At 36.2% G+C, this 20046-nt stretch overlaps 2 protein-coding genes across 4 annotated transcripts in view; one reads left to right on the forward strand and one right to left on the reverse strand.

The window, feature by feature from the left end:
- Nucleotides 1-1077, reverse strand: part of CACNA1C (calcium voltage-gated channel subunit alpha1 C) — a 485027-nt gene extending 483950 nt beyond the window's left edge. For both annotated transcript variants that reach the window (XM_065626926.1, XM_065626928.1), the window contains exon 1: nucleotides 948-1077. In XM_065626926.1, coding sequence (XP_065482998.1) covers nucleotides 948-1077 — 130 coding nt within the window. The remainder of the gene's footprint in view (nucleotides 1-947) is intronic.
- The window catches only part of DCP1B (decapping mRNA 1B), a 45674-nt gene that overhangs the window by 12469 nt on the left and 13159 nt on the right, over nucleotides 1-20046 (forward strand). For both annotated transcript variants that reach the window (XR_010605646.1, XM_065626934.1), the window contains exons 4-5: nucleotides 13002-13068; nucleotides 15240-15375. Coding sequence is in view for 1 of the 2 variants with exons in the window: in XM_065626934.1 (XP_065483006.1) it covers nucleotides 13002-13068; nucleotides 15240-15375 (203 nt within the window). In the remaining variant the exon portion in view is untranslated. The remainder of the gene's footprint in view (nucleotides 1-13001; nucleotides 13069-15239; nucleotides 15376-20046) is intronic.

The raw sequence follows: 20046 nt of genomic DNA on the forward strand, positions 1-20046 counted from the left end.
GCTATGTAGTTTTTTGATGGCTGGTAATTATTTTGTGCGTGGTGGGACTGTATTCCTGCCTGGGCAAACAAATTGGTAGAAAAAGTATATGGAATAGAATTAAAAGCATGTATCAATCATCCTGCAGTTGCGGATGAGTTTCTGTATAGAACGAAATGAGTCTAATACTGTGTATATCTGCTAGACACAGTCTTTGTTTCCCATTTATGGATGTCAGCATATAAGCAATGTATTAGCTTGTCTGGACGTTTACGGCTGAGTGTGTACTGCCAGCACTGAGAATTCCGGACATCTTTTCAAGATAAGATAGGCATATGATGCAGTAAAGCTCAAGAGTTCAAGTTGGAACAGATAATTTTTTTTTTTTAATAGGTTATTTTCATGTGACTACCTGTATACCCTCTACCTCATACACACCTCCTTGTATAGTATAAAATGGTAGATGTTTCCAGATCAGTGTAAATATGTACATGAATGCATATATATTTCTTCTGCAAATGAAAATATTATGGAGCTAGTTGCTTTTTAGAAACTTCCTTCACATATGCATTTAATATTTTGTGCATTTGTATGTTTTAAACTTCTTAGCCTCATCGTCTATGAAACAAAACTTTCTTTTTTATTTTTTATACTTGCCTTTTTTTTTTTTTCTCATGTCAAAGTAGAAGTGGGAAAGCGATGTTCATGAGATACTCAAAAGACAATATATTGCCAAGCAAAGCCATCCATCTATTGACTCCGCAGATTTGAGAATTAACAGAATTGTCTAAATCCTGTGGTAGTGTAGTCACACATACAGGACTTCACAGTACATTATCCACAACTATAAGTTATTAGTATTGTTTCATACATTATATAGACTCTTCTGTTTAAATAGAAAGGGAATTCTTATCCCAGCAAGTAGATACCAGTACAATTTGTGTGCACACAGCTAGGTAATGTCTTACCTCCAGGTTTGATGTAGAAGCAGTTAAGCTGAGTTTCATGTACCAGCTTCCCCTTGTACTTCGTTTCAGGTTCCCCTGGCTGGTGGCTGGATAGAGGGTGATACGCTTGCCGAACTAAGGCTTGAAACATTTTAAAATTCCAAGAAACGTTGAAACAGCTGAACCTGAGTATATTTTCTATATATAGTAAAGGTAAATTCCTTTCGGTGAATAGTTTCCTACTTCAGACTTATTTTATGTAGTAGCCTCGTGCAGAAGTTAAAACCCGAATGTTGCTTTAAACTACTGACAAGTTGGTCTTTTAATCTAGAAACTATTTTCCAGCTCTTTGAAACCTCTGCAATATCTCTTGCATTATCCTTCCTTTCCTTGCTCTTCACTCCTAATCCTTTTCTTGTCCTCTGTGCCTTCTGCTGAGCTGGAGCCTTCTCCTCCCCCTGTGGTTTTTTAGGAAAACTTGGATTGAGAAGTGGAGATAATAGGCGCCATCCACCCGTCAGCTCATCACCTCACCGAGCCCTGACGATCTCTGGTTTCTGTATATCAGCACAGACTTCTCTGATAATATCCTCTTCTGTTTGAAAAAAAATAGGTTTGTCTAGTAGGGGGTGGACTTCACTCCTGACATAGCCAGAAAACTTCTTGTGGAATGTGAGCTTGCTCACTGGCACTCTTTTATATGTGTGTATATATATAAAAATATTTGTAACCTTCCCTCAAAACATGGAAGATAAATATGTGAGCAAGTGTATCCCACAGCGCATATACAAGCTGCTGGCTTCTGTCTAGTATTGATTTAATACAAACTCTTGAGTGTCTCATCAGCTCTCTCTTCGTCAAAACAAGCCTTAAATCGGCAGTAAACAATACTTTTCAATTACAGGAGGAAAAAAGAAAGAAACCCTTCTCAAGTATAAGATAGCATACCCTTTAAAGGACAAGGAATGTGTTCTATACAGAAACACGGTGCAACTGTTCCAGTGGAATTCCACTAAGGCTGCAAATGCAGTGTTGCTTTTTGTCTTAACTGGCGTACAAACTAGTAACAGCGTTGGGCTTATTATTTGCTATCTGCTGTCCTTTAATGGTTGTGGCTGCAGCCTGGTTGTTGGTTTTGCAATGCAGAGCTTGCTTTAATAAAATGTAATAAAATGTATCGTCTTCATATTGTTATGTATTGCTTAAAATCAGTCTTTAAAAAAACATGGGTTTGACCTGCTAGCTTCATTATTTGGACATAGATACTCCTAGGTCTTTTGGAGCCTGTTACAGTAATCCCTTTGCATAGCGGTATTATTTATATGAATAAAAACAACCAGAGATCCTGTAGCCAGGGGGAAAAAAAAAAATGTAAGTGATGTAAGACACATGCTTCAGGTCAGAAGTCAACAATAACGGGACTAGGAAGATTCTTCCTGTGAATCATCTGGTTCTGGTCATTGTCTTAGACAGGATATGGACTTTCAGTTTGATGTGATCCAACAATTCTTTTGTCTCTGTCAAACAAACTGCCTTTCTGCAGTATTACTTGCTTAACAACATACAGTGTTAAATCCTCTATACAGGCACATGTAGCGTCTCTCAATAATGAGGTTCATGAAAATTCATAATAATTAGAAGAGGAGAGAAATAACATTGGATTTTTATGTAAGGTATCATATGCCTTCCTGCAGTGCTTTACCTCGTTTTTGTTGTTGTCATCACTCTTCTGGTTTTATTCTGGTTTCTCTCACATGAATATTTTGTACATCTCTCTCTCGAACAGAAAACAAAGTAGAGGTTCAAATTTGCACTGAGATAGTTAAAAGCTGAAGGAGAGGAGAGCAGATGATGATTACTGATATGTTTTATTCCTAAAATATTATCCATGAGCTAGTAAAATACTGCTGACTTCTGAAGCAAAATGAAATACGCACTTTAACTTTCTGTGTGAAAATAATACAACTGCTGTAATGAAAATCACCCAATGCAAAATTCCAAATTTTAATTTGAATTTAGGTGTGTATCTGTTCCATATTCAGGGATTCAAAATTGCAGTGTAGCTCCCAGTGCTGCTATTGTGCAATGTGTAGCTGCTAATGTAAAATGAATTTGATAAATGTATTTGGGTTGGTTTTTTTGTTTGTTTTTGTTGTTGTTGTTGTTGGTTTGGGGAGGAGGTGCTTGATGATGTTGTTGTTGTTGGTTGTGTTTGTTGTTTGTCTGGGGTTTTTTTTGGTTGTTGGTGGTTGTTGTTGTTTTTCCTCCTGTTGGATTACGGGTTTGAAACTAGGAAATGCTTACTGCTTAAGTTGTGTTTTCTTGGTGACAAACTCGATCTCAGGAGTACATTATTTTTCTCCCTATGTACTTATACCCACACATAATGTCTTGTGTGCGAGAAGGTAGGAAAGTCAGTAAACTGCTCATATTCGTAGTAATCTAACCACTAACTTCAATAGTTAAAATAAATTTTTAAAATATATACAAATATGCTAAAAAAGATTTAAAGCAATCAAAAGAAAAAAGCAGTAAGGTAGTTCGAAGAGGTGGTATTTGTATCTTCTTGAAAGAAATTACTAAATTGCAACTTTCACAAGAAGAAAGTAGGTCATTTAATTATTTTAATTATTATTTTAGTTAATACTTTAAGATTAAATGTAGTGATTAAAGTGTCCAAAGTGCAGCCATCTACTGAAATTTAGCTTGCAAGTACAGCATGAACCTACTCACAACTGGACTAAATCTATTACTGTCTGCCTGTCACTACATCGGAACATTGAAAGTCCTTTCTGTGCCCATGAAATTGTATCGTATGGCTAAAAATCATACATAGCTAGAAATTTACAGCGGCAGCTCTACGGATAAGCAGATATTACTGAAGGCAATCTCACAGCTGACTCTAAGAGAAGGAATGGCTACAGACTAGAAGAAAAGGACTCTTTAATATGTTGAATATAACATGTTAACAAGCTATGGCAAATCATTAAAAGCAAATGCATAAGCTATGCTGTAAATATGGACTAAACATTTGAAATTTCAGGAAGGCTAGTTGACTTTACGTTTGCCTGTTTCTGTGTGGTGTGTTTTTTTATTATTTTTCTAACCATTTCAGAAATAGACATGGTATAGGAAAAATGATGGTGTGTACAGAGTATACAAATGGAAAAATATTTTTTTTTTTTAAATTCAGTTAATCTTATGATATTTCCTAGGTGTTACTTGTTACAAGAACAGGTATATATATATAAAAGCAACTGAAACTTTTGTTGTTGCAGGTTTAGAACTTAGTCCATATCTGCAAATATATTTCCGTTAGGTAGGATCTGAAGGTGTGCAATGAAGAAATAAGAGAGGAGATCACAGCAGTCAGATTTGGAAACATCATCTATAGTTAAGGTTGCTTTTTTCCTTTGTGAAGCTGTTTTTGAAGTTGTTCATAATTTTGTGGGAGTTAAACCATTTGGGGTGACAGCTCATCAGACTGATTATAGTAAAAATTCAGGTTTCAGGAAAAAAAACCACAAAATAACATGCTATTGAACACCTATTTGAGATAAAAATATTCTTCCTTCTTTTTTCCATTCTTTTCTATTTTACTGAAAAAATGGCATCGGCAGAGTTTGGAGAACTTGACCTTGGACTTGACCATAGCTGTGGAATTGGAAGTGTACTTTGACCTTTGGCTGGTACCTCAGAGATGCACTTTAAAAATCATTGGGAACGTATTCTTAGATTTGACTAAATTATAAATGAGAACCATGATGTTCTAATCCTGATGAGTCCTCTACTAACCGTGTATGTCACATACAGTAGAGCCAGCTTTATCCCCACAGGACTAGAAGCGCAGATACTCCACAAGAATGTAACAGAAGCTGCTGCTTTTCTTAACCTAGTGAAGGCAGAGTGGAAATAAAAAGGCTGAAAAATTGAGAAGGTGAACGCAGCTCTCCTTCCTATTATTGAAAATAAAAGCAGGGGTTTTTTGCCTTCAGGTTGGAAAGGCAGTGTTGTCCCTTTCTCCTTGATTGAGGAGAGTTCTCAGTGCTTTTAGCTACGAGGTACAATGTGATGTGCATAGAATCAAGAAAAGACTGTGGTTTCTAGTTCCACTTCTCCTTGGGATAGTGTTCTGCTAGAGTAAGCTTTTCTGCTAATAGAAGTCATGGATATATATTTAACCAAGATTTTTTTAATGACATTTTTGTGTTGTATTCAGATGATTCCTGTAGATCAGGGCCTGACTTCATTTCAGTGCGTAGAAGACGTTTTATGATTTGCTGCAGAAAGCAGAGAATGTAGAGAACTGGTAAGCTAATATAGGTAATAGTTTCTGATGTTGAGATGTTACGTTTCTTTTCCACCGAGCCGTTCTCTAATGGGGTGTTTTTCACAGGAAAGGTGCTTTTGCTGACTCAGGATATTTGATTTGATTTTTAGCTTCTTCACTTACCTTTCTAAAGTCAGTGTCTATCATTCTTCTATATCAAAAATGGAACAGTACTTTCACTGACCATTCGTTTATCTTAATACCTCTTCACTTAGCTTTTGCATTCCTTGAGTGAGACTGTTTAATCATTTCCATTACAAAAGGCAATGGAGCTCCTATCTGATGTGGACATTTCAGAAGTCTGTTGTGAAATTGTAATGAGAACCACTTGTTATTTAAGAACAACTTATAAATAAGAACAATAAAGGATTATTAAGAACAACTTTTTATTTAAGAAATGGATAGTCTGGCATCTACAGACTTCCTGCCTTAATTTCAGTGTCACGCATCATCATGATTTAAAGATTATTTGGAACTGATGATGCAACGGCAGTGGATGTGACTGGAGAGCCAGTGGTGAGGGAAAATATAAACGTACTAAGCCAGATGGATCGTAACATAGATCCTATTCCTGTGTCATGACTAAAAATTTCTTGTAGCATCAACAGAGTGCAATTATAAGAGAATTCTTGCAAATTCAAGTAAAGAACCTGCTTATGGACTCTTATATCTGCTGAGCTTTATGGAAATAAATGCATGAATGGGCTTTAAAGTTTCCTACAGTACTAACATAACTTTAGCTTTGGGGCATTCTAGTAAGACAGTGTTGATAATGTCTGCTACAGAGTTGGTTTTTTTCCTAAAGTATTTCTGATAAATTTTGATTAAAAATCTGCCTGAAGTCAGGCTATCCCAGTAGAGCCATAGATGTGATTTAATAAATAATCCACCATCTCTTAGTTGTCCCTTTTTTGCCTCATGAAATCAGAAGTATTTGCTGGCTCTGTCTGGCAGTCTGCAAGCTGGTCACCCAAGTTTCATGTTGGTTGGAGATGGTAGGGATACTTCAGGGTCCATCCTACTAACAAAAAAATTGCTTCTTGCGTTGTTTTAAGGCATAGCTCCAGGCACAATTAAACAGATGGTGGTAAGGAACTTATTGTTGACTTCAGTAGTGTTGCCAGTCATTGCCTGCTCTCAACCCATCTGCTTTTGGGGAAATGGGTTTTGAGGGGCTTTTGCATTTTGAGGTTTTGGGTTTTTTTTTTTTTGTTATTTTGGGGTGGGTTTTTTTAAAGAAAGTTGCTTCAACAGTTCCCTCCTGACTTGAATTTGACTGGCCAAACTCAGCTTTTTCACTCTCTACGTGTGATCGTCAGTTTGCATTAATTGGTCTCTGAGCAGGATGCTTTTCCCTTTAATAACTGCCTTTTTCCTATTGGTTTATACATAATGTTTGAAATAACAAAAATACCAAGTCATCCTTTTCCCTGTCTATATTAAAAAGTTCCCCAAGCAAGTGGATCAGGAGCTTTATCAATATTAAATGAAAGAACAAGTGTCTGGTGATTATACAGGATTGTTGTTTTTTTCTCAGCAGCTTTTTAGGAATTTAAGTTAAGCTCATATCAAAACACAGGTTTTGGTTGTTTGAAAAATTCTTACCTTGCTTCAATTTCTTGGCATTTTTGTGCCTAGGAGATCATAAAACTTTTAATTCCCCTCTAAGAACTTCCAGAAATAACAGGATGTATCTAAGTTGAATTTCCATTATTTATAAACAAATACACTTGCTTTATATATGTTTTGCATTGTGCTTCTTTACACAATGTAGAGAAGTAAGAGACCTGAAAGTTGCGGTCCTGTTGATGACCCACGTCACTGTTAATATGGTATAATAGGATGAAAAATATTTTTTTTCTAGTGTTTTGTTTTTAAATACCTAAAGAGCTAAGCAACATGTTCTGTCTGAAAGAACTTTAAAGCTGTAAACAACTAAAAGAACTTCAAGGCTCCTAAATTAGCAAATACCAAAATTAAGGTTGCTTGTGTGACTCTCTGTTTTGCTTATGGAATTTTAAGTTACATGATCATTTTCTTTTGCAATAAGGATTTTGCTTCAGTTATCAAATAGTCTGAATAGCGTTCATGTAAATGTGGCTACGCAGTATTCTGTTTTTATCTCATTACTGGTATGTGGGCCTCTTGCTTTGTTAGATACCACTGAAGTTCTGCACTAGGAACAGAACTATTAATTGTTTTTTTTCTTGGTTTGGGTGGTTAGTATATCAGTATAATAGCCGATAACTCGTGAATAAGCTGAACTGTTGTACTTTGCTCAGATTAGAAGTAGTATTCTTCCCATTTTACAAACTAGGATCCTAGGGCAAAGTAGTTACAATTACAGAGATCAATTAAATGCAAGATGTCTGACTTTAAACTTCTCGGGCCTAATTTTTCCAATATATTTATCATTTGTATGTCCAAAAACACTTATAGACTTCAGTTGTGATTATAAGTAGCTGTTGTTTTTGCGGGCCATGCAATAAAATCTTACACCCAGGTCTAGGACCTCAAATCGAACACTGGGAAATGAACTGAACACAATCAGTGACAGCCACTTAAGATGACATTTCACAACTTGGGTATCATTGCATAATATCTCTGGAGCGGCGTCAGAGATGGAATTCAGCTTTCCAAGGTAGTGTGCAGCTGCTTTAGCTGCAGGATTTTTATATTCTCTTTCATTTGTTGCAGTCCTCTCTTGCTTTATGCTGCAGAGCAGGATGTGGAGCTTCAACAGGCAAATCTCCTTCACTACTCAACCCTGAGCAAAGTGGAAGAAGCATCGTAGACTTGTATCATAATTGTATAAGATGGTATCGTGGACAAAGGGATCACATTTGTATCAGAGTAGAAGAGCACAAAATTAACATGACATGCTTTAATTCATGTTCTAAGTTAAGAACTCGTACATTAAAAATAATTATTGTGGATATAACCTACTTTGGTTCTTTTTTCAGTACATCCTGCAAAATGGAGGCCCCAATATTCTAGAAAGTACTCGAAAAAGAGATGCAAGCTTTGATAGTTTGCCGAATAGTCAAATATTACATGAATGGTAGATAGCAAGAGAAAAAATGAACAACATAAAGGAGCCTGACTACCTTGTAAGATGTGCATAGATAAACTGCATTTTAATATAGCAAAGTGTGGATTAATATATTCAGGAGCAAGAATCTAGGTCATACGTAGGGAATAAAGTACCTTAAGAAGCATGATAACAAGAATAAAACAAGAAAATTGAATAATCATTTTATTTATGTTTTTATTTTTAATACCAGCAAGTGTAAAACATTTTCTAGGTACAGGGAAGTCTCTAGTCAGTAGTTGATATTTCTGTATTTATTTTACCAAGCTTAAATACTGTATGTATTGCTCTGGAGAGCAATATCTAAAAAATACAATGTTGCAGATGCAGTGAACCCAAAACTTTGATAATGGAAACGTCTATCCAGAAGACAAAAATCTAATAGCTGGAAGTTGAAGCTAGACAAATGAAGAGTAAAATAAACAATCCTAGAGAAAATGCCTTGCTTTCTGATAGGATACTTGGCATGAAATATGGAAGTCGTTAAGAAATTCTTCATCATTGTAATAAATAAATAAATGTTTCAGATTTTGAGAGGTTAGAAATTGTCATCTATAATTCTGGTAGATAGCAGCTGTCAGCTTCTGCTTATAAATAGTATCAAGTACTCTAGTGTTGGTGAGGACAGGAGAAATCCATAGCCAAAAAATGAAAATTGTAAGGCGGAAGCTGTAGAATTAGCTCTGAAGTTGTGATTTCAAAATTAAATAATATACTTCCTGAAATTCAAGTACTGAGCTATATTGAGTTTCACAGATTTTGTTAAAATTTTTCAGTTTGCTTTATGAGTAACTTACCTTTTTCAAATTCTAAAGATTCCGAAGACTGATATCCCTTAATACTTAATAATTTCAATTAGGTGATTGAAGTAATTTATTTAGATTATTCCTGTTCAATATTAATTGTTTCTTGTTGATTTGATAGCTGCATTATATCCTTCTAGTTTTGTGTAATCTTATTAAAAATGTCATAACTTTGGTGTCTTTCTTTAACATGATCAATTCATTACTAAGTCCCATTTATTTTAGTAAATTACTTTGGAACTGTTCAAAGTGGATGAATAGATGTGTACTGACTTTTCAGTATAAAACTAACTCTCCTTATTGGGCTTTTGTTAGCTACTTTTCATGTAACTGGCTCACTGGGTTAGCAGAAGAGACTTTGATTTGTTTTTTTCTTTTTCTTTTTCTGTTTGTTTTTGTTTGTTTGGGTTGGTTTGTTTGTTTGTTTTTTGTTGTTTGTTGGGGTTTTTTTTCCCCAATAATCTCTTCTTGGATAACTTTATATCTGAAGCTGGGCCTAGAAGTGACTTACTATCTCCTCTTTTATGCTGCAGTAGAAGAATTTGCTTTGTGCCTCTGCTGTTTAGTGATTCAGTTGTGCCTCTGCTGTTCGATGATTCATTTTTAACATGTGAACATTTTAGTGAAATTACCATTCTACAGATGATACTTAATTCAGGATTTCCTTTCTGTCAAACAGTCTGATAGAGATGGAGGGCGGATAAAAGTAATCTATTTAGATTTAATCCTGATAAAACATGCGGTGTTTTCATGCTAGTAGAAAGCTTGTAGTGAAATTTATATTGTATGTGTGTTTAGTTTTTATTAAAGAGTGTACCAGCTTCCTAGCTTGACAGCTGCAGTTTCTAAACATCTTAGGTTCTTTTGCTGGTCATGGGTTTTTATGTGGTGTCATACACATAAACTTTTTTTTTTTTGCCATTTTGTGTTCAGCTTTAATCAAGAAGATGGCTGTGAATACACATTTTAATACTATTATTTACATTTTTGTTTCATTAAATGTAGATTATAGCAGAATATGCTACTGTCGTATGAATTTCCACCATGGTTACTCCAGGTGATGAGCACCCAATATGAAAACATACATTGATGTACTTTGCATACCTGGTATCTCCAGTTTCAACCGAGTTATGTCCTTCTCACCAGTCCATTGTTCTCGCCATGCATGAAAGAGCTCACAGTACATTGTGCTGTAACAAATGGAGCTGCTGTGTGCTTATTTCTCAGTTTATTTCCAAGGTGTTCATGTGTTCTGGACAGACGGGAGAAGTGTGGGAGAAAGAAGAGGACCGTCCACTTCTGCAAAATTTCACTGCTGAATGAGTGAGCTGTAAGCTCAGAGGATGTTGGGTTTGGGTTTTAGCTTGCATTCAGCTGTGCTTCCTAGGCTGGGTTGAAAGTGCCATTTGACTGAGGTAAGAAAGGAAGTGTGGGTGCGTTTGAAGCTCAGGTAGCATCTAGGCTGAAGGTCTCTGGGTCTGCAATATCCTGGCTTAAAGCTTCAGTTAAGATGTGATATATTGTCGAGTGGTGGTTTGATCTGGTGGGACTGGCAGTAATTAGTGCCCTTATTCTGCGATTTGAAATGGGTCTGCATTTGTTTGAATCGTATTAGTTGTAGTTCTGTAAAATCTGAAATGGTCTTTGATCCTGGTAATCAGTCAGTTTACTTGTGTTTGTCACTGAGCTGAGCTGAAGTACCTTGCTTCTGCTGTTGATTCCCGTCTTTTAACTTCTAATGGCCAGAAGCACTGCGGTATTTCCATGGGACTGTCAGCTTTCGAATTTGGTGGATATTCATAAATAGTCCAGGACATGTTTGATCAATTGGCCAAAAGGTGAATCTGTTCAACCTGTCTTGCATATTGGTGATGCCACCAGTTGTGGCAGACATAAAAAAAAAAAATAAAAGAGAGAATGGAGCAGATGGTCAAAGTTTCATCAGTGCTCTTCTGCACTTGAGCTTTTTTTTTTAATAACAAAGAAACAAATTTGACTTGTCTGGGGTGTTCAGTCCGCTTGCTATGCTGTCGCATTGAAGAATATAGGGTTACTTGTAATATGGTTTTCAAATGTTTTTCATCAGAAGGATGCATAGTTTTGCCGAATAGGTCGGTGTTTTGGAACCTTGTGAATTGTTTGGACACTTTTCTACAGATTTGCAGTTTATTATTATATACTTGTTGCAGTATGTCAGAATATTAATGTCTATTTTAAATGCATATTTTAATGCTAATATCTGTGTTACAAAACATATTATTTGTGCAGTTCAGATCAGCTCTTACGTTTGCACATTTGTAAAACCACTGGCGCATATTACGTTACTTGCCTCTTTCTAGGTGAATAGTAGAAATCATCATCACACTTTCTAGAAGTTAATCCTAAAAAGGACTGTGCATCTTTTAAATGTTATTTATTGTATGTCTAAATGGTGGCTGTTGGGTTTGGGGTTTTTTTAGGCTTTTCATCAGTATGCTATATGAAACAGTTGAACGATTTTTAGCTATATAAAAGACAACACATGGCTGAATATTTGAGGGGGAATGGAGAGAAGTATTACACTTGTGTCTTACAAGGAGCTGTACATTTGCTTTTGTTCCAAACATTAATAAAGCCAACTTATACTTCGTATGCCGTGGTTTTGGTTCTGTGGAGTTGAAGAAGCGATTGCTTTTGGATTCTGCCAATTTAAGGAAATATTACACGATCAGGGTCAGTGTTGCAATTGTTTTTAAACAGGTACTCAATCCATTTCTGCTCCTTTTAAGTAAAATGTCACCCCGGCAGTGTTGGAAGACATGTTAGGAATTGCCATTTCTTAGTAAGATTAAGGGAGAACTCTGGCCTGTAGTGTGGTAGGAGGGGGAAGGAACAAGGCTATTTGCTACGGTATCATGTAAAGGGAACATGAATGTTACTCAAGGTTGCAGTTACAGAGAAGGGAAGATCCATGTTAACCCTTTAAGTGCTTCTCCCATCCTTTTCTCATGGCAAATTTGTGCCTGAGGTTAAAAATAGGACAGTTACCCTGACAAATGTGGCCAGATTATTTTGAAGACAGTGTTGTAGATTTTTTTTTTCCCAGGCTGTCTTTTACAAGAGCTATGTAAGATGGTTGTGAGTGGAAAAACCTCCCTGTTTATGATGATTATGGAAGCTGCGCTAACTACAGTTCCATTACGGCTATTACCATCATGATGGCTTCATTAGCAGTGTGCACGTTTGAGAATCTTGAACTAGCAGTAAATTTAAATCTGTTGTTGCCTGGCAAAGCTGCAGGCACTTACCTTAGTGGATGTCTGAACTTAGATATAGATTTTCTAATCCTGGGGTCGACTACAGATAATTACTTCTTTGGTGGTGAAAATAATGAGCAACATTTTAGGAAATCTACAGGAAGGCAGAGGTGCGTTCATACTACTCTAACAGCTTTGATGATACATAAGATAGACCTGGATGTTGCTGAAAACTAAACAGATCTTGCTGCCTTACGTGTGTATGCAACACTACCTGCAATATAATGGTCACTGGAGTCTAATGGATATGATATGGCAACTGAAAAAAATGGCAAGAAGAAAAGGTTTTAAAGAAAAAAACCCTCTAGTTTAGTGTTCTGAAGGATCAAATACCTTTGCCTTTATTGAAGGTTCAAGAGCTTGTAATTTACATCCTTAGAGATATGCCTTTGATCTTTTTTGATTTTGGAGGTGTCGTTTCTAGGTTTGTAGATGGGGAAAACATAAGACAGAAATAAATTTAAAAATTCCTTTACAGGTCACTTTTAAAGATCTACCAGGTAGAATTGCTGTTTGAGAAGATGCTCATAGTTTGTGTTTGATGTGCATTTACAGTGTCCATATATGGGATTTGGTTTTATGATAAGGAAGAATGCCAAAGAATTGCAGAGCTCATGAAAAAGTAAGTGATGGGTAAACAAGACTTTCTGTGCTTTTTTAATGTATGTATTTCTGTACATACATGCACATTATATTACTAGGATGGTCATACCTTTCTACTGTAAACCTATATTTATAGACTTTGTTGCAAATAAAATTGTCACACACCTGCATTTCGTATAATCAAAAATAAGTCACTGTATTGCAATACTTTTTCATAATTTGCTGCACAGCTTTCCAGCTACATCAGAGTGTAACAGTTCATCTGGTTTATTTTCTGATGACTCAGAGATCTGTTTTGAAGACTTGTATTCTTTGGAGTTTTAGTATATTTTTCAGTTTAGGGAGATTTTCTTTTTTAATGTTGCTGTTCCTTTTTTCCCTATATCAATGTAAGTGCAGGCAGTCATGAAGCCATACTGTAATAATACAATTTCTGTGGGTTTTGTCCTGTTTCTACATCATGGGTGAATTCCTGCTTTCTCATTTCTTAGCAATATGTACAAAATTCACTTTGGTTTTGGAATCTAAAGCAAGACTTTGAATTCATTGCTTTTATGTACGTAATAATAATATTTTGTACATTGTACAATCTTTAACTTTGCTGTCAAGTCAGATATTGCAATTTTAAACAGAACTGTATTCTCAGCTATATTTTAATCTAACAATATCATGGATAGTTTTTTCACTGTCACTGTTTTCTTCACGTGTCCAGGATGGGCACGGCTCATTCTTCTGCTCTACCCTCTGGTTGGCCTAATGATGGGCTTATTTGTAATGATCCCTGCCGTATGACTATATTCTGCAGGTTTTCATGTTTGTTTGGAGGAGGAAGGAGCTGAAGTCTTACAGATTTTTGTCGACACATGCACTTTAAATTTTTTTTAGAGGTATAATGTGGAGGATCTAGTAAAAGGGCCTGATAGGAACAGGCAGAGATTGGATATACTGGTTTCCTGCGGTATGTAGGGTTGGACATATCTTTGTGTCACAATTCTTTCAAGGGACAGGAGGAGGGCTGATGTAGAGCCAGGTCTGTCTCATCCCAAGAAAAGCCACGGGAGGTGGATACAGTCAAGCTGACAGCATTAGGTACTAACAGAGCGCAATGCAAAGGCGCTGCCAGACCTGTGAATCTCTCCTTTTCAGGTCGCCTGTCCCCATCTTAACAGCTTCTGTAGCCAGAAGCATGCTGGGGAGGTGACATCAGTTTTGATTGCCAAAGTTACCAAGTGCCCAAAAGCCCATTTGTGTGCCCTGCAATCCAAGTTCAAACAAGGCTCATCCTAACACATCTCGTTCCATGGCAGTGCTTTAACTCTTCTACCACAATGTTCCAGATAGGATTTGTTACAAAATACATATTTCCTCTATACCTCTGTTTCAAGTAATACCTGCTGCTTTTCATTTTGCAGTGACAAAACATTGTGAAACGCAAACTGTGACGATAGTGGGGGTTTGTTTAGGGGTTTTTGTTGGTGTTGCTGTATATCCTACAGCTCTAAAATGAGTCAGTTGTGACCCGAGAAATAATTGATGGGGATGTATTTACAGAAATAAGCAATGAACCCTAGGAAAACCCAGGTTTTTGACAGCTAATTTGAGTTAACTAGTTCAAGTTGCAGTTGGTGGTGATTAGGTACTTTCAAACTGGTAATTTACTACAATAAAAACTAGTTTTCAGAGGATTCATGCAATTGTAAACCACGTATAGTGGTTTATAATAGCAGTGTTGCATATAGATAAAAAATACCCTGTTGCTCAGCCAATTGGCTGTATGTTTTAATTCTCAGCATTCTACAATAATAATGAAACAGCTGGGGCAGGAAATCGGTCATTTGCTAGTAGTTAATGACTGATTTGTGTGTTTGCCATTCTCCGCCACCAGCAGAACTGAATAACACTATAAATTTCCTGCTCCTTCTGGGTATAAAAATTGTGACTGAGTTACAGAAATTTTAGTCTATAGCCTAGTGTATTCGAGAATACAGAAAATGAACCTCATGCCTGGTCAAATGATCTTTTAATATAGATCTTTTCATAGTTTTTTTTTAATAGATGTTTTAATGTAGATAGGCCAAAAAAAGAAAATATTTGTGTTTTGATTAATTATTGTAAAGTAATTGTGGTTAAACTTTCCATATTTTATCTGGTTTTTGTCTTGTGTGTTCTCCTTTTACCTCCAACTTTCAGCCTAACTCAGCAGGAACAATTCAAAGCACAGCAGGGCACAGGAACAGGACTGTCCCCAATGATCACGAATTCTGCTAATAATAAGGAAGTGGATATCTTACGGATGCTTACCAAGGCCAAAGATGAGTATACCAAGGTGAGACTTGCTGTTTATAAAAAGAGGATGCTTCTTTTTGGTGATACTACGATGCCAGCTTGCTCACACTTCACATTTTAAAACATAAAAGGTTTTGGTTTGGTTTTAAATAGTTTTACTCAAAGTGAAGTGGATTTTGGACAGTGTGCTTTCTTATTTTGTATAAAAGTTGCTAGTAGAAAAGTTTTGTCAGAATTTGCTAAAGATTCAAAAGCAATTAATGCCATAAATAAAAACTTCTGAAAGAACACGTATATGATTATTTGTTGAATGCTAGCAGGTAAGAACAAGTATAAATTGTCTTTTGGTTTGACCCTTAGAGCTCCTGTGCTTCTTGCTTATTGAGTAGCATCTGGAAGTTGTGTCCTCTTTCTCCGTGAAGTATTCAAACCTGCTAATAGTTTCTGTAGTTTGAACAAATTACTGCCTTCAGACGAGACCTTTAACAGTGAAGTTACTGCTTTTAATTGTGGTCGTTAGCTACTTTCAAACACTAATGGAAGGAAATGGAAAGGTTGAAATGTAGTATGATTTCAGCTCGTGCAGCTTTGGACTTCTGAGGCTTCTAAATAAAGAAGTAACTAATGGACTAATAATGTTCTCTATTATTGAGCAATCAAAAACTTTTTACTTTGGAAAATAAAATTCTAATAAATTTAACTATTCATATATACATTGCAAATTGTTACAGAGCCTGCAGGTTCCTACTGCTGTTTCCTATGTGTTGCCATGCAATAATAAAGCTCATAAGGGTTCTGAGTCTGGAAATAGATAAACATAAGCAATTTAAAGAGAGAAAATGTTATTTTTCTGAAACGTGGCTACTAATAAGATCCTCAGAAAGAAAATAGCAAACTATTTGAGTTATGGTGAAGTGTAGCCCTTCTTGTTGTGCTATAGCTTCTTTTGAAGCTTAGGACCTTCGTATTTTCCGTATTAGGGATTTAAGGTATTATATTGGACAAACACCTCCAAAACCTGGTATTTTTTCTATGTTTTAATACTGAATCAGTACCTAGTCTTGGCATAAGAGTGTGATTTGAGATATTATGAAATGTTTAAGCAGTTTTAATTGAATAACCTTAAAAATACTGTGAATGGAAAACTGGAGAAATATCAGACTGTCTTCAGATTCTATGAGTAGGAGGTAATGCATCTAAAAAAAGTTACCTTCCATTTCTACATGAGCACACAGAAAATCAAGACAAAGGAGAGGAAATTCTAGAAGACCTACTGTTTAAATAATCTTTTTGAATTCTTTCACTGCAGATAAGATCTTTCGCACATTTTCTTCTTCATCTTTAATCTTCTTGTATTTAAGGGATTGCTAAGGAAATAACATGAAAACTTCCTCTTCATGTGGGACATGAGTGCTAGGAGTATCTGGACTCTTAAGAACTGGATATGTGTTTTTTCTTGCTTTGTTAGTAATACAAAATCAAGAAGGGTATGATAAATAAAGGCAATGACAACCATTTTTGTATGTAATGCCAATATGTTTCAGAGCAGTCATGCTTTTTGGCTGCTTTATGACATCTACTTCTTTGCCAGTGTATGTCTTATGACTTACAGTGCTGATGTGCTGAAATCGGTTACGAAATATGTTGTTCTCTTTTAGAATTCTGTGTGGTTTTGGAGAAGAGGGTGTTTTAAAGTGTTGGAAACTGCAGAATAAGAACATCAATTTTCAAAGCATCTAAGGAATTTTGCTCAATTTTAAAGTGCTATGATGAGAATTTCTTTTAAGAGTGCGACTGACTTTGGAGGGTATATCTTATTCCCAAATTAAGTTACACATTTAGAGGTTACATGTAAAATAAAATACATAGACTCCTTCTTCCCTTTCTTACTAATGGAGCTTTAAGTTGCTAAATGACTAAAGTATTTTTTTAAAAATGTACTACTTACATTCTTGTCTTCTCTTTATATCTGGTGAGAAGAAGTGATATTAGCAGGCCTCATAATGATAGCTGGGGAGATAAACAGTTGAAGAGCTGCTAGGGTACAGAACCAAGTACGAAAAAATGTGTTTCTCTTACCCATTGTGCCTTGCCTTGTGCTACAGGACAGGCTTTCGTTTTATGTGCACAGTTCTTCTACATCCTCTACCCATTACTATACTCTATTTGATTTATTAAAGATCAGATTAGATGGGCGTCCTGTGTCTGGTTGATATGCCCAAAATAACTGAAGCTTCCTTCGTCATTACTAAGGACACACAACCATTTGATAAGAACGTAATTCCTGGTAGCAAACAAACGTGGCCTCTGGACTTCTCTTCTTTTACTGCTTCTTCACTTTCTTTCAGCAAAATGTTCCAATGGCACGTTAGCTTTTAATTTGTTAACTGCATGAGACACTTGACAGTAGACCCAGAAGGCCGAGCTTTCCCAAGGGCACTGTGTCATGCACAGCCTGGACGATACAGAGTCTACTCTGCTGTTCTTGAACAGCATGTATTGGTTCTGCATGTCTCACTTCAGCAGGGCTCTGACTGGAAATCCGTGCTGCTACTGATCTTCTTTGAGAAAGTTCTTGTCCTCCTTAGTTCCTCTGTTCTGCAAAGCACCTTGGACATCTTCATGTGACTGTTCATTAATGTCATTGTGTGGCTGCTTTACATCAGCTAGGTAGAAATGCTCAGTTTCCAGGGCTTTTTAGCTCTGACACCTTCAAAGTCCTCTTCATTTCTTTCGGTATAGACATCTATCTACAAAGCTCTTCTAAGTTCTGTCAGCTCTTGGCTGACCTTCTTTCCTTGTAACAGACTTTCTAGCATCTCCTCCTGGTAATTAACAGGTCTTAGCAGCTTATATGTCTCAAAGTCAGGTTTTTGCTACAGAGCATGAGATTGGGATGTGACATGGTATTTGCTTCAGGAGAGCTGCAGTACTGAGGTCTGACGCTTGTCTGTTGTCTATTTGCTTTGACAATCTTCTGTTCAGCTAGAACTTCATATTGTGCAGGTAGACTATGAAAAATCTCACAACACAGAGCAGTTGTTTGTCTCAAATGTCTCTGACTATACCAAACTTGCCAAAACACCCTCAGTCATGGTCTTGTTCTTTTTCATTGACATTCACCCCATATGTCTACTTTTTCCAATGTTGCTTAGCTTTTTTTGACGTGAACTTAGAACCTTTTGATTTCTTATGCACCTTTTGCAGGAACTTAGCTTTGAACAAGACACATGACTAAGGGCCAGACCTGTGTGAAGCAAGATGTAGTAATCATCAAAGGTTGTAGCTGATGAGTACCCTTCTGGTTCTATTGCTAAAGAGCATGGTGACATTTCTTTCATGCTGTTCCTTCATGTTTGATGTTGATGGCATCTGAAATCTTCTTTACCTGTCCACCTGACAGTTGTTTAAAATGTCATGCCGGTGCTCCTAACTTATTCATCGGCAAGGCCGTGCTATCCATCTGCCAAAATCACCTTATATTCTGAGCTCAAATAGTTACAGAGTTCTTCAAAACCATCACAGGCTTTTTTTCTCTTCAGCATACTTCTCTGTATTCAATACCAGCCTACTAGCCATGTTATCAAACCATGGGGATGATACAAAGTCAGGTCAACGTCGTTCTCTATAGACCTTTGTGTATACTGCTGCACATTTTTCTGAGGAATTTGATCTGGCAAATGCTTATATAGCGATAATTCTGTTAAACTCTGCTGCTTCTCACTTCGTTTTTAAATGTTTGGTTCTGTGAGCAGGCAGCATAGGACGGTACAATCAAAAATTTTCATGGTTTCTGAAGAATTCAGCCTATTAAAATCCCCTGGGGAAATAAAAGTATTGTTTAAATTTTGCAAAATTACGAGAGTATGTTATCTATCATGTTAAAGAAAAAAGTTTAAGTATGTGCTTATATGTTTTTTGCCCAAAAAGCTATGCTGAAAAATATTGATAAGGAGGTATATTGAAGAAAAGACAGCATCATTAGAAAGAGAAAAGTTTGGGAGAAAAAAAAGCTACTTAATCTTACTGACGTGTGGTTTTGGTCTATGTAGTATCATGTAGGATCCGTCCAATCTAAAAAAAAAAAATCTTTGCCTGTTTTAGTATAGATAAAATAGGGGCTATAGGAAGCACTTATTTGGACTATGAAAAAAACTTCCACCTGATAATTAACTAGACAAGATGCTTAACTGTCATTAAGTAAATGAGGAACAACCTAGGTCACCACTCAGAAACTGGATGGGAAAATGATTTAAGAATAATTCAGTCATTTGTCCTAGTATATTTAAAATTTTTAAAAGGTTGATGAGGTTGCAGAAGTCTCAATACTAGGATATTGTTGAGAGTCCATATGAACTGCCTGGAAATGATGTGAAAATAAAGCTTGTAGAGAACAACAACAAAAAATTAAGTTACTCAAATTCAAGCTCAGAAGAGCCTAAGAAAATTTGTTCGAGTAGTGCATTGATAAATGTAACTCGGAGCTAGTAAATGGAAAGAAAACTTTTCCTTAACGTAAAAGCTTTAGTTATGTTAGTGTTACAGCCTTGTTTTCTACACTGTTTTTTCATGGCTTCTTTCTGTTATGATTTTTCAAGGCAATCCATTGTAGCTATTTTAAATATGAATTGCTTAGAAAAAGTGAAACTTAAGTGTAGATTCCTGTTGAGGGTTTCCATTAATCAGGCTTTGAATCGTAGAGAAGGGCAAT

This window comes from Caloenas nicobarica, chromosome 1 (assembly GCF_036013445.1).
Source record: "Caloenas nicobarica isolate bCalNic1 chromosome 1, bCalNic1.hap1, whole genome shotgun sequence".
Taxonomy (NCBI): Eukaryota; Metazoa; Chordata; class Aves; order Columbiformes; family Columbidae; genus Caloenas; species Caloenas nicobarica.